The sequence below is a fragment of the Mesoplodon bidens genome (genome assembly GCF_964165515.1).
Source record: "Mesoplodon bidens genome assembly, chromosome: 1".
NCBI lineage: Eukaryota > Metazoa > Chordata > Mammalia > Artiodactyla > Ziphiidae > Mesoplodon > Mesoplodon bidens.
The window spans coordinates 111,761,220-111,774,999 of NC_138176.1; the positions used below are offsets into that span (position 1 = coordinate 111,761,220).

General features: G+C 44.3%; 1 protein-coding gene across 1 annotated transcript in view; it reads right to left on the bottom strand.

Moving 5' to 3' along the window:
- Nucleotides 1-13,780, bottom strand: part of PCNX2 (pecanex 2) — a 281,381-nt gene that overhangs the window by 220,181 nt on the left and 47,420 nt on the right. Inside the window, exon 8 of the mRNA XM_081237716.1 lies at nt 11,375-11,468. Coding sequence (XP_081093842.1) covers nt 11,375-11,468 — 94 coding nt within the window. The remainder of the gene's footprint in view (nt 1-11,374; nt 11,469-13,780) is intronic.

Here is a 13,780-nt window from a genome sequence, read left to right on the forward strand (position 1 = left end):
GAATCACTTTGCTGTATAGCAGAAATTAACACACCATTGTAAATCAACTACACTTCAACAAAATAAATGTTTTAAAAGATCCTCACCTATAAAACAGGGATGATGTCTTCCTCGTAGAGATTGCTGTAAGAATTAAATCAGACTGGATATGGTGCCTCTCATATATCAGACACTTAATAACCATACCTAATCTTCTTATTTCTTTCTACTGATATAGGACCTGACTTTGCTCATTCTCATATTAAACAGTAAATTGACCCCTATGCTTTTCACACAAATAACATATTAATTCTAGTTGTCTCTATTAGCAGGAATGGGGTAAGAGTGTCTTGCTCTCAACTCATACTTAATCCTTTTTTAAAAAAATAAAGACAAATGCAAACAGCATGTCAAGCCCCCTCGTAACCTCTTTTTACACAAAGCATGATGATATTAAGAAAGATTCTTTTTTTTTTGGCTGCGCTGGGTCTTCATTGCTGCGCACAGGCTTTCTCTAGTTGCGGTGAGTGGGGGCTACTCTTTGTTGCGGTGCACGGGCTTCTCATTGTGGTGGCTTCTCTTGTTGCGGAGCACAGGCTCTAGGTACGTGGGCTTCAGCAGTTGTGGCACGCAGGCTCAGAAGTTGTGGCTCGCGGGCTCTAGAGCACAGGCTTAGTAGTTGTGGTGCATGGGCTTAGTTGCTCCGTGGCACGTGGGATCTTCCCAGACCAGGGATAGAAACTATGTCCCCAGCATTGGCAGGTGGATTCTTAAGCACTGCACCAGCAGGGAAGTCCCAGAAAGATTCTTTTCTGAGCTTTATGACTGGTATGTCCTCACCAGAAAACCTGTCTTGTCATGTGTATGTGGGCTTCCTATTTGGCCAGGAGGAGACGTGTAACACTTCTTCCAGAGGATAAAGAGATTTATCTTCTTCGTGTGGCATGGTTTTCTGGGGTCCTAATGTTGAAGTTGTAATCCACGGGCACCAGCTTGTCCACTCAGGAACCAAAGAGGCTATGACGTCACAAAAATCACTCAGTGGACAGAGCTTCCTATACCAACCCTCCAAGAATTCCCGCCCATCTTCCTTTTCTTGTATCTCGCTCAGACTATCTGCTACTTATTCTCCTGAGAGAACAGTAGCTATTCTATGGGCTGTGAGCTCAAGGATCATCCAAAAAGTCTCTGTTGGGGGGAGGGATAAATTAGGAGTTTGGGAGTAACAGATACACACTACTATATATAAAACAGATAAGGAACAAGACCTACCACACAGCACAGGGAACTCTACTCAATATTTTATAATAACCTATATGGGAAAAGAATCTGGAAAAGAATGTATATGTATAACTGAATCACTTTGCTGTCCACCTGAAATTAGCACAACATTGTAAATCAACTATACTTCAATTTAAAAAAAAATCTCAAAAAGTAGTCTCTGTTTCACTAACTTAAGGCTGGAGATTTCCCCCCATATTAATAAATATAATGTGAAAGTGCTAAGTTTCAACAGACATTTTTTCCTCTAAAATAGTGATGGAAATGGAAATATTCCAACCCTGTAGTAATTACACTCTGAACTACAATAGAGCATCAGTTGCACATCTGGCCTTGGTTTTCTTGCTCTCTGGTTTATCTCTGGACAACTAGTTTGGTTCAGAGCTAGAGCAGAGATAAATTTATTTAAACGAGATTGAATTCAGAGCAACAGCAGAAATAGTGATTAATGGTGGAAACTACAAAAAGAGCAGCCACTAGAAGGAAATAAAGATGGACCAGGGGCCGGAATGGTGCACTTTCTTATGGACAGAGCTGGGTCTCAAAGTCACAGTGACCCCATTGCGCTATATTGTTCTCCCCAGGTTTTCACTCATTTAAGCTTCTGTAAGCAACAAAAAACTGAAATACATGTGCTGCTGCATTTTCCCATTGATGTGGAAAGAAATCCTTGAAATTCCTCATCTTCCCCGGATCTGAAAACTTACAATCCACCCTCCCGAGGAAGAGGGCCTCTCTTTTTCTGCCTGTCCCTCCTTGTTTTCCAGGCTTACTCGGGGGCCATGGAAACAAGCCACCCAGAGGAGCAAGCCTAGAGATGAAAGTCCAGCCATGTGTTCAATATGTGGGATCTGTAAATAAAGCAGCACTGTCTTGGAAACTATCACCTGTTATTTAGAATTTGAACAGGGATTCTTGTTTTAAAGTCTGCAAACAATTCTTCTTTTATAGGGCAAAGATTGGTCTGTGCATTTGAGAAAAAGGGAACACCAGCCTGGGAGCCTGTGAAGGCCTCCAGCACAGGATCTGACTGCCATCATGTGGCAGCCGGGGCTGTGACCACAGGGACAGAATCCCGCCGTGTGGCAGGGCCTCTTCCCAGGGATTCACAGAACGTGCCTCGGAGAACAGACGTTTTTCTAGAGTCAACCTCATAAACTCTCCATCCTTAAGACTCTGTGCCTGGAGGAAGGTTTCATCTCTCTAGTGTGTCTGAGAAGACAAAGCAGGACTACAGTGAAGGGATCTGATAGTAACAACCGGGAAACAAGAGAGAGGACCCAGGAATATGGGCAGCAGGAGCTCTGCAGAGGCAAGTCCCTGCACGGTCACCTGCCTTTTTCCAGATACTTCCACCTCTATGTGGGTGACCAAAGGCACCCAGAACCCCCGCAAGTTTCTTAATGAACTCAGTAACACATAACTCTATCATGCAAATCAACAGAGTGAGGCAGCTATATACATAGTCTCAAATATTTATCACGGGACTTAACATTTTCAACTCATGCTTGAATGGTACACAGAACTGGGCAGATCTGATATTGGGAGAGCTCACAACATTTTGTAGTTTGCACACCTAATTGACTAACATCCACGCCCCACGTTCTGGCTGAGCTAACGCACACCAGGGAGCACTGTTTCTTCTGACTAACGTTATGAAGAGGGTCTAAAAGAGGTGATTATTTTTTACAATTTTCTGCCTGCTTACCTTCTTTGAGATCCAGGTACACACTTAAGCACGGTGGCTTTAAAGGGCCTTCCTGAGAGTTGATCCCGGTAAGTAACAGAGGCTTTACGGAGACCAGGGTCAGAGAGGCTACTAATAATAATGCCAACAAAAATGTCAGAACTCTGAGAAGGCCATAAAGATTAAGTACACCTCAGTCCACCTTTGGAATATAGTACCTAATGGGTTTAGAGGTTAGAGTAGCTTTCAAAAATAAGCCTAATTTATAACCATAACAATATCTGTTTCGATATGTACTGTAATGATTCATAAAAAAATAGAAGCCCAAAATAAGTGAATCCGGACAAATAAATAGATGATTACCCATGTAATCTACTCTACTTTTTTTTTTTTTTTTTTTTTTTTTTTTTTTTTTTTTTGCGGTACGTGGGCCTCTCACTGTGGTGGCCTCTCCCGTTGCAGAGCACAGGCTCCGGACGCGCAGGCCCAGAGGCCATGGCTCACGGGCCCAGCCGCTCCGCGGCACGTGGGATCCTCCCGGACCAGGGCACGAACCCGTATCCCCTGCCTCGGCAGGCGGACTCTCAACCGCTGCGCCACCAGGGAAGCCCTACTCTACTTTTTAAATAGAAACAATTGAGGTACAAAAATCCCCAATAAAAACCCTGTAAACTAAACTTGCTCCAGAATGAGTCTTTCCACTCAGTAGCCTACCAAACCTATTTTATGAGTAATAGATACTCAAGATGAATATAAATACTCTGTCTTTCCATAGGATTTCACTGGAGAGCAGACAATATGCACTTTTGTATGCATTTAAAAAAAATGTTTATATGCATTTTCATGAGATTGCTTATGACACTAGAAAAGGTTTTCTAATACTAAAGCATGGTTATATATCTTTTACAAGAGAAAGCTCTTCTATGTTACTTGGTAGAATTTATAGACGAAACACATGTAAATCTTTGCTGAACAAAGAACAGAAACTATCAAGCTTTCGTTGCAAGACCTCCAGGGGAAATAACAGAAGTCCACTCTGCAGTGAACCCTTCAGACACAAAACACACTTCAACTTTTAGGCAGCTTCACCTTCAACTTCCTAGGCAGACAGCCTACTTCAACTTTGGTTTTCTAGGTAGATGAGCTCATATTAGGCTCTGAGCTGCTGAATCAGTCCTGTGTCCTGGGTAATGAATTTATCCTCTGAAATTTTTTTAAGCAGCAATTCTACATTCTGCAATTCAAGCCATAATTCCCTTATTCTAGTCTCTGGGGAAAGCAGAACTAGATGAGATAGTGTTACCAAAGGTAACTGCTTTCTGGACAGTTACTGTACAACTGGAAAATACTGCTTATATTTCTTCAGCAGTCAATGAGAAATGTATTGGTTCCCACAATGACAGAGTCCAAGGAGGGAAATTCGTTTCCTCTCCTGGTTTCCTCCAGGAATCCCCAAAGAGACATGGAAGTTACATTGCAAACCATTCCCTATTCACACTTGGGAGTTAGGGATATAAAACTGTCACATGGCAACTAGGCTTAACAATGGCGAAGAGGAATGGTGTTCTTGCCAATAGGAAGAATCAGTGGTTTAATGGCTAGTTAGAGGCAATCCTAGCCACTGAAGTCGCCTCAGAGGGAAAAGGCTGCTTTTCTAATATCTTCCATGGCTGAAGGGCTTAGAAACTGCCCCAACTAGGAATCCTTCCAAGTTCAAAATCAAAGTTTATGTTTACTACAGGAGGAGAACTCTAAATGTAATGGCATTTTAAAAGCCAGAAATAAAATAGTAAACTACCTTCTGTAAAACTGCCACAGAGGCCAAAATGTTCTAACACAACAGGCTGACAGGAGAATACAAAGTACTAAACCACCTTAAAATCTCATAAAGTGACTCCTAAAAGCGCTAGAGGAAAGGCTTCCCTTAGCGTTTTGCTCTTTTGCTGTATGAAGTCATAGTGAACTTCAGCCACTGTCCTACTGCTTCTGTTTTGAGACAGTTTAACAACAGCTAACATTTTCTCAGTGCCCCCTATGAGAGGTACTGTGCTAAGCACCACATATACTATTGTATTTTGCTTTCAAAGCCGCCCACTGAACTTGTTACTAGTATTATTTCCATCTAGGCTTTAGAAAACCAGTGCCTAAGATGGTTAAGCAAACCTGCTCAACATCAAACCAAAAGTTACTCTTCGTGCAGGAATGGGAACCTGGGCCAGTCCAAGGCGAAAGCTCAAGTTCATGCCACAGGACATGACCCCTCTGATATCAGGGAAGTGTGGACCCCAATGTCAGCTTTTCCATCACAGTTGCCTCCCATATGGACAGAGAGAATCGTTTCCTCCTCATTGAATGGAACACAGGACTGGAGAATCTAATTGGAGACTCAACCTTGATTTCTACGGTGAGGGGTTAAAAAAGTCATTTTGCAGGGGGTTTCTTTCCACTTTTTTTTTTTTTTTTTTTTTTTTTTTTTTTTTTTTTGCGGTAGGCGGGCCTCTCACTGTTGTGGCCTCTCCCCTTGCAGAGCACAGGCTCCGGATGCGCAGGCTCAGCAGCCATGGCTCACGGGCCTAGCCGCTCTGCGGCATGTGGGATCTTCCCAGACCGGGGCACGAACCCGTGTCCCCTGCATCGGCAGGCGGACTCTCAACCACTGCGCCACCAGGGAAGCCCTTCTTTCCACTTTTAAAAGGAGAAGATAGGGCTTCCCTGGTGGCGCAGTGGTTGAGAGTCCGCCTGCCGATGCAGGGGACAAGGGTTCGGGCCCCGGTCCGGGAAGATCCCACATGCCACGGAGCGGCTGGGCCCGTGAGCCATGCACACTGGGCCTGCGCGTCCGGAGCCTGTGCTCCGCAACGGGAGAGGCCACGGCAGTGAGAGGCCCGCGTACCGCAAAAAAAAAAAAAAGGAGAAGATAACATTCTGTATTCAAATATGTAGACCAGGCAAACTGCTATTGCTTCTGGTCCTTCCCCTCCAACAACCGCAAGGTGAGAGAGTTATCTGTGGATGTTCTTTTGATAATCCCACCTTCACTGGGTTGTTTCTCTCTGTAAAGAGGTCTAATTACTCCTGCTGCAAATAGAACAAAGCGTGAGTGCCTTCACAGACCGCCTCTGCCCCTCCTGCATGCCTCTCACCTGCTGTCCCTAAATGCCTGGCTCATGTTTGCTGTCCAGAACTCTGATTGGACTGTCTTTGTCATTTCCAATGGTTAACTAGACTCAATTCACTATTTACTGAACATCTACCTACAGAGGGCTAAGTGAGGGCTATCAGGGCACCCTAGCCATGGTCACTTTTCTTTAGACAAGAACAGTCTGGAAGAAGAGCTGGGAGTCTTCTGCATCTGGGAGAATGCGGTAAGCACTCCTCTGACGACAGCATGGAGGGATGGATTTATTGCCAGGGTAGGGACCAGGGAAAGATGGATAAAAGAGGCAGATGGTAATTTGTGCTTTGAAGGAAGAGAATTCCAGAAGGTAGAAGTGAGTGGAGAAGGGCGTTCTAGGCAAAGAAGGGCAGATGGCAGGAAGAGGAAGGGCTGAAGGTCGGTTCCACGGGCCTCAGGGGGAGGAGAGGTGAGGCAGGGGCTGCGAAGGGGGCCTGGAGGAGCGGGGGGCCGCATAAGGGCACCCTGAGATCACATGTGTTAGCAAGGGGGCTGCTCCACCTGGGTCTCAGAGTACCAGGTGAGGGCCCGGGCTTAGGGAGCCCACAGGCCGCGGCCAACCACAAACATGCCATCTGTGGCCTGTGGCATTTCAAAAAATATTAAAATCGACAACATTAAACAAAATAAGATTTTTACAGATACATGGGCATTTCTAGCTCCTTGTGGAAAGAACTGGAAAATCTGCTCACCCAGGCCTCCCAAGCTGGCATAAGCACCCTGAAGATAAGAAGAAGCAGCCCTCTAAGGGCAGGACAAATACCCTCCAAAGGACTCAGCACCCAACACCCCTGGCATTCAACCCTGGACCCACTTCACCTGACTGGGCGCCAGGGAACTGAGGCTGCAGCTCCTACTGGGGGGTAATGCAGGGGGTGGGATTTAAGTGCCCCCTGGCCACTTACTTAGCTACTGAGGTTGGGCTTGTTTCTTCATCAGTCTTAGTTTCCTTTTCTGTCAAATGGAGTGAATATCCCCTACCTCCGTTTTGTCGGGCGGATGAAATGGGATAATTTAATAGTTAGCACAGTGCTTAGTGCAAAATACATCTTTAATAAGCGATGGCTGCTGCCACCGTAACTATGACAGGAAAACACTTCCTTCAGGGCCAGGAACTGCCAGGACGTTGCTTCCCGCAGAAAGGCGCACTGGAACACAAGTGTAAGGTGTTGAGTGCCCTGCCACTTCCACGTTACAAATTCCTGACCTGCTGTCACTGCACTTGATCAGCTGTGTGATGCTCTGATGTGTCTTTACCTCTAGCATTAAAGAAACAAATGGGGCTTCCCTGGTGGCTCAGTGGTTAAGAATCCGCCTGCCAATGCAGGGGACACAGGTTCGAGCCCTAGTCCGGGAAGATCCCATATGCCGTGGAGCAACTAAGCCCGTGCACCACAACTACTGAGCCTGCACTCAAGAGCCCGCAAGCCACAACTACTGAGCCCACGAGCCACAACTACTGAAGCCCACGTGCCTAGAGCCCGTGCTCCACAACAAGAAAAGCCACTGCAATAAGAAGCCCGTGCACCGCAACAAAGAGCAGCCCCCGCTCGCCACAACTAGAGAAAGCCTGCGCGCAGCAACAAAGACCCAACGCAGCCAAAAATAAAATAAAATAAAAAATTCAAAAAAAAAAAAGTAACGGATGACACACGCACACGGGTATGTTAATGCAGGGATTAACATATTCAAATTCAACCAGCTGGGCTTCTTCCCTGGTGGCCCAATGGTTGAGAGTCCGCCTGTCGATGCCAGGGACATGGGTTCGTGCCCTGGTCCGGGAAGATCCGACATGCCACAGAGCGGCGAGGCCTGTGAACCAAGGCCGCTGGGCCTGTGCATCCGGAGCCTGTGCTCTGCAACGGGAGAGGCCACAACAGTGAGAGGCCCGCATACCGAAAAAAAGAAAAAAAAAAAAATTCAACCAGCTTGCTTGCTGTCATCCTATTTTAGCACAAGTTTTCTTTCATACAACCAATTCGAAAATACCCAAACCGTCACTACAACATGTGCTCCCATGGAAGCCAAGGCTTACTACAAATCCAAAGAAATTAGCCTCCTGTGCATGGGTGGCATGGCTTTCAACATCTCTGAGTCTGAGGAGGAGTGTGAGGCTGTTGGAATATCTACCATAAGCCTGTCAGACAGCAGTTGAAATCCAGAAGATCATCTGACTCTACAGAGGACTGAGCCATTTTTTCTGAGCATGAATTAAACAGATGGCGTCCCCGTAAGTGCTTTTCCAGAACTGCCCTGGGAACAGCTTCAACGCTATAATTTTGCTAAGTGAAGTGACTAGAGTTTTGTGCTCGAGCATCAAACAGGAAGCACCATACATCTCCCATGACCAAATGGGCCACTGAAAGGCCACAGTACTCCAGAACAAAGTCCCCTCTAAAGGACTAACTTATTTCAAAGAGTAATAGTACAGAGGACATGTATATTCTCAAGTAATAGTCTACACATATAATAGCAGACATGTATATTATTTTTTTATCTTTAGGCACAAGAAAGAGATGTGCATGGCTATGGGCCATTCTTTCCTAGAACTCTTAACACCAATGCCCTGTCAAACTACTTTGGGGAAAGAGCAGGGAGTCAAGCACTTAGAACTTAGCATGTGGTGTTGGTGGACCAAGACCTTGTCCATCGGAACGTTCACATACAAGAAATGTAAGAGATAGGCAGGGACATTTATAAAAGAAAGCTGCTTTTATAAAATTTGATCATTATTCTCTTTAAAGAAGCACAGTCATTAATTCAATTGCCATTTAACCAGAAGGAGAGTCCTCAGATGTCATCTGCCGATTTTTGTTGCCCAGCATCCATCCACCCAACTCCAAATTTCTCACTGAAGAGCTGCTCCCATACATTCTCAGCGGGAACCTGTCCAGCTCTGTGTATGAACACAGACCCCAGCCAAGTACTTGCCTTGGTAATTGGGCTCAGGGTTCCAGGTGGCCCAGTCAGAACGAAGGAGATACAGAGTGAGACTTATATTGGGGTTTATGGGAAAGAAGCATCTTATCCCCAGTGGACATGAGTGAGAGAAGACTTAAGTGGGGCTGCTGCAGACATCTTTTGACTGTCAGGGTGAAATGTTTGAGAGTGATGTCAAAACAGAACAATGGGAGGGTGACGGAGAAAGAGAAACCACACCCTTGAAGACATCTACCCAAGATGTCTCCATTACCTGGCCTCCAAATTCCCATTTTGGTAAAGCCTGTTGGACTTGGATTTCTCTCATGTGTAACAGAAAGGGTCTAACTGTTCTATGTGCATGAAGAGGCAGATCTAGGAAAGTACTGACATTCTGGGACTCCTCTAAGCCACAGGGCTTGACAGGAAAGCTCAGCACAAACACATTCGGTGTTGTCCAGCAGTGCCCAAACCTACCCTGGGCAAAAGCTCCTTCACCAGAGTAAATGCACCGTGGCAAAGCTAAGCCCAGGCAGGTCTCGAAAAGGAGGGCAAGTTAAACAAAAAAGAGCTCTAACATGGGAAAGAAATGCAGAGGAAACAAAAGAAAGCAAGAGTTGGAGGAAAACTAATAAAGAGAGAGAAATTAAGGGGAGAAAGTGAGTTAATGGTGTCTCTTGGTGAGGCATGGTCTAAGGAAGCGGGACTTATTGAAAACCCTATAGGCACTCTCTTTCATTCTTATCTGAACACTGTGTATTTTTAGTTTTTTAAGGCTCTGGTCTTATTCTAACTGGCATTACCGGCAAAAGCAGTTCAAGTATTTTCCTAGGGGAAAAGTGTAGTCCATTTATCTGGGAAAATAAACATTAAAAAACCATGTAAATTTATTGGGGGATAAAATAGGAGGCATGTTTTTGTTCCAAATTTAGTTTAAAAACACTACAGCTTTCAACTGAGGACTGCAGAATAACAGGACAGCTTTTCAAGCTGTGCTCTCATGTAATTATTTTGTCTGAAGAAAGCTGCCACCTTAGATGACTGAACTCATCAAACCACTGTAACAAAATGTCTCAGAGGCTGGAACTAAGATGGGGGTGGCAGACTGCTCTCTCCTCTTGGGTCTCCGTTGGCATGAGCGCTTTGCATGCTTTCTGGCTGGAGAAGAAGAATTTTGTTGTGTCTGTTTTGATTGGAACTTGACTACCTGAGGGAGACAGAGGAAGAGTGGAAGGCATGTGGGTGATGGAGGCGGTGCCTGTCTCCCCCCAAGGACTGACTCTGGACCCGAGCAGGCTGCTTCAGGGTCGGCGCCCAGGTGGGATGGTGAGGCCAGGAGAGCTATCACCTAGCGCACCCATCAGATCTACCATGACGGCTGACACCAGCATTCCTGAGAAGGTGAGAAGCAGCAGGGGTGACCAGAGGACACCCTAAAAGGCTGCCACATGCCGGAATCCCACCTGGAGGCCAGATTGCAGGGGCAAGAACAGACTTTGTTCTAGGCACACTGGAACAGGCATACCTGGTAAGGAAACTTTGACCTTAGGAAGGAACACTGCACCCCAGAATCTGGAAGTAGGGTTCCTGTAACTCCCTTGACCCTCTCCAGGCGTGAAGCCTAAGGCATCCCCGTGACATCACAGAAGGCTTCCATACATCCTCGAAGAGGTGTACACCTCTAGACAAATGTACATGGAAAGTCTCCTCCCTTACTCAGAGCAAGCCACTGAGGCACGGCCCTGTGGGTTATCCTCAAAGAATCTTGAAGTCCAGGATGAAGGATGAATTCGGTCCACCAATGATAAGATTTGCAGCTTGCCCAACACCACCATTAATCCACGTACATTCTGGATACGCAAGCGAATTCAATATCAACTTAATTAATGTGATCAAGAAAGTTACTCAATACATACTAAAGGAGAAGAGAAGGGATGTTTAGATCATCTATCTACAAAAGAGCCTGTCAGCGCAGATGAGAACTAACCACATCTCTAATCTGTTCCTTGAGACAAATTTAATAACGCGTCCTTGAGCTGCATCACCACCTTTCCCATAATTGTTTGCACAGGGCTCCCCTCTATTTATGCCTACGTGTTATATTCATTTTTGGAAGTGGCTCCTATGAAAGTGGTTCTGTTTATTTTCAATTATTCTACAATATCTGATTTTCTTTTTCTTTCACATGAAATCCACATGCTTTGCCGCCTACAGATGGATTATCACATTCATTCTACACCAGGATCTTCACTTCATTTACACTCAGAGTCAGTTGCATGTAAGGGGGGCAGCAACGCGACACCTTCCCCAACCTGAAAACAAGCCCCACTTACCCAGCATGAGAGAAGCCGTCACAGTTTGATGGCTGATGCTGGAAAGGGCCTTCTTTCTGATTTCCAGACTTTAAGTAACAGGATTTAATTTCCCCTGCAAAATTTCGGCAAAGAACGTTACACAGCTATTTGTATATGATCATTTCCACGTATACTTTTTCCAAGTTAAAGGGAACTAATTTTGGACTATTTTAACAATAATTGTTGGTAGTCTAGGTCCATTCTTTGTATTTCTCCATAGAATGTGTAACTTAGCTAAGAAAATTGTGACGTGCCTCTCTGATAATATGCTTAGACAAGTTTGACTCAGTTACCTATTTTTCACTGAAGTATAATTGATTCACAGTGTTGTGTTAGTTTCAGGTGTACAGCAAAGTGAATCAGTTATACATATATATACATTCTTTTTCAGATTCTTTTCCATTATAGCTTATTATAAGATATTGAATATAGTTCCCTGTGCTATACAGTAGGTCCTTGTTGTCTATTTATTTTATGTATAATAGTGTGTATCTGTTAATCCCAAACTCCCAATTTATCCCTCCCTGCTTTTCCACTTTGGTAACCATAAATTTGTTTTCTTTGTCTGTGAGTTTGTTTCTGTTCATTTGTGCCATTTTTTAAGATTCCACATATACGTGATATCACATGACTCAGTTACTTATTACATAATTGCTTTTCATCGATTAATTTGTACCATTTCTAATCCCCTTCTGTATATTCTTTTCAATGCATTTCTTTTGTATAATCTCTTCATGTGTCAGGATGACCTGTGTATGCTGTAACTGGGTTGTTTTTTTTTTTTGTATCATGTGCAAAAGAGACTTATTAAGTGTGTGGTTTTGATCGGTGGACCACAAGGGGCCATCCCAACCTTTGAATTTGCAGATGAGCATTGGCACAGCTGCTGGCTGGTATGTCAGCCTGGTAATGAGGAAAAGCAAGAGATGGAATTAATTTGCGGAGTTAAATTAGCCTGCTAAAGTGGTTCAGGGTACTGAGGTGTGAAAAGCAGTTCACTTTGTAAATGTAAACGGTCTCTCCCCAGAAGAAGTTTTAGGCGTACTTTCTTCAGGTGACAGGGAAGACTAATTAACCTGTCTGTTATGAGCAGCTGCAATGTAGTCTGCAGTGCTGGACCTCAACTTCAAGGTTGTACCGCAAAAAGAAACACTCACAATGACAACCACGGCCCCTCTGGAGGCTTTGATAGAAGTGCTACTGTTGTCCTTCATAATGTAAAAGTCTCTTTGTATTTCTGCAGATGCAGAAGCACTTCAAACTATAAACCACTGATCTATATAGAGAGGGTAATATATCATTTATTATCCAAACCAGGATCCTTGTGAGAGTAGAATAATAAGTTTACATTGATCTATAAGGGACTTAACCCAAGACCCGACCTACAAAAACTAAGACCTATATCCCTTATCTAAGGAGCCTTGAATTTGCCATTTAATGGTTCTTCCTTCCTTTCCTTCTTTCTCTTTCCTTCTTCCTTCCGTCCTTCCTTTCTATTACTTTTTAAAATCTTTTTTATAACAAGGTATTAAAAATATATCGAGGTCAGATTTTCAACATATATCCAAATGAATATTTCTTATGTGCTGGGCATTACCTTCCCAAAGTTTACAACTGTGAGGGAGAAAATGTCACTAATCAAATTATTATAAGTCAATAAACAATTAGAAGCTGTAACAGTCTTAAAGAAGGAAAATGATAGGGTGTTAGGAAAGCAAAAGAGCAGAGGAACCTGATTAAACCTGGGAAATCCAGGAAAGGTTTTCCTGAAGGACTTTCTTTAGAATTGAGATCCGAAGGATAAATGACGCAATGTGGGCACAGGGACACGGTATGTGCAAAGGCCCTGAGGCAGGAGGGCGCACACTCTGTTCTAAGAACATTATGTGTGAGCAAGCAGAACTAAGCCTTCCTGCTCCAGTCTAGTACAGGTATCCCCCACTTTTTGTAAGTTCGCTTTACGCCACCTCATTTTTTACGAAAGACCTACCTTAGTACATGTTTTTGCTAACGGAAAGAAATCTGAAAACTTTTTCTGCCTCTAAAAGGCTAAAAGTGAAAAGAGCATTCAGCGCTTGTTTTGCAGTGAGTTATACAGCCAGCGCACACCCCAAGCAATAAGAATAGCATCACCAAGCTCTCTTCCCAGGAACTATACCCAGTATCTCAGCATCAAGCTGCCATAGCTTTGAATTAGGACCATCTGTGTCTTCTACTGATGTATTTTTTGCATCCTTAGGTAACTGCCTCTTTGCTTTACACCATTTCAGTTTAGGAAAGATCTCGTAGGACCACTCTATTTTCAGATAGAGGGGAAACCTGTCCTCAGGCTAAGAGACCACATGGGACCTTGAGAAAGCTGCCAGCCTTCCCCCTTCTACGTCA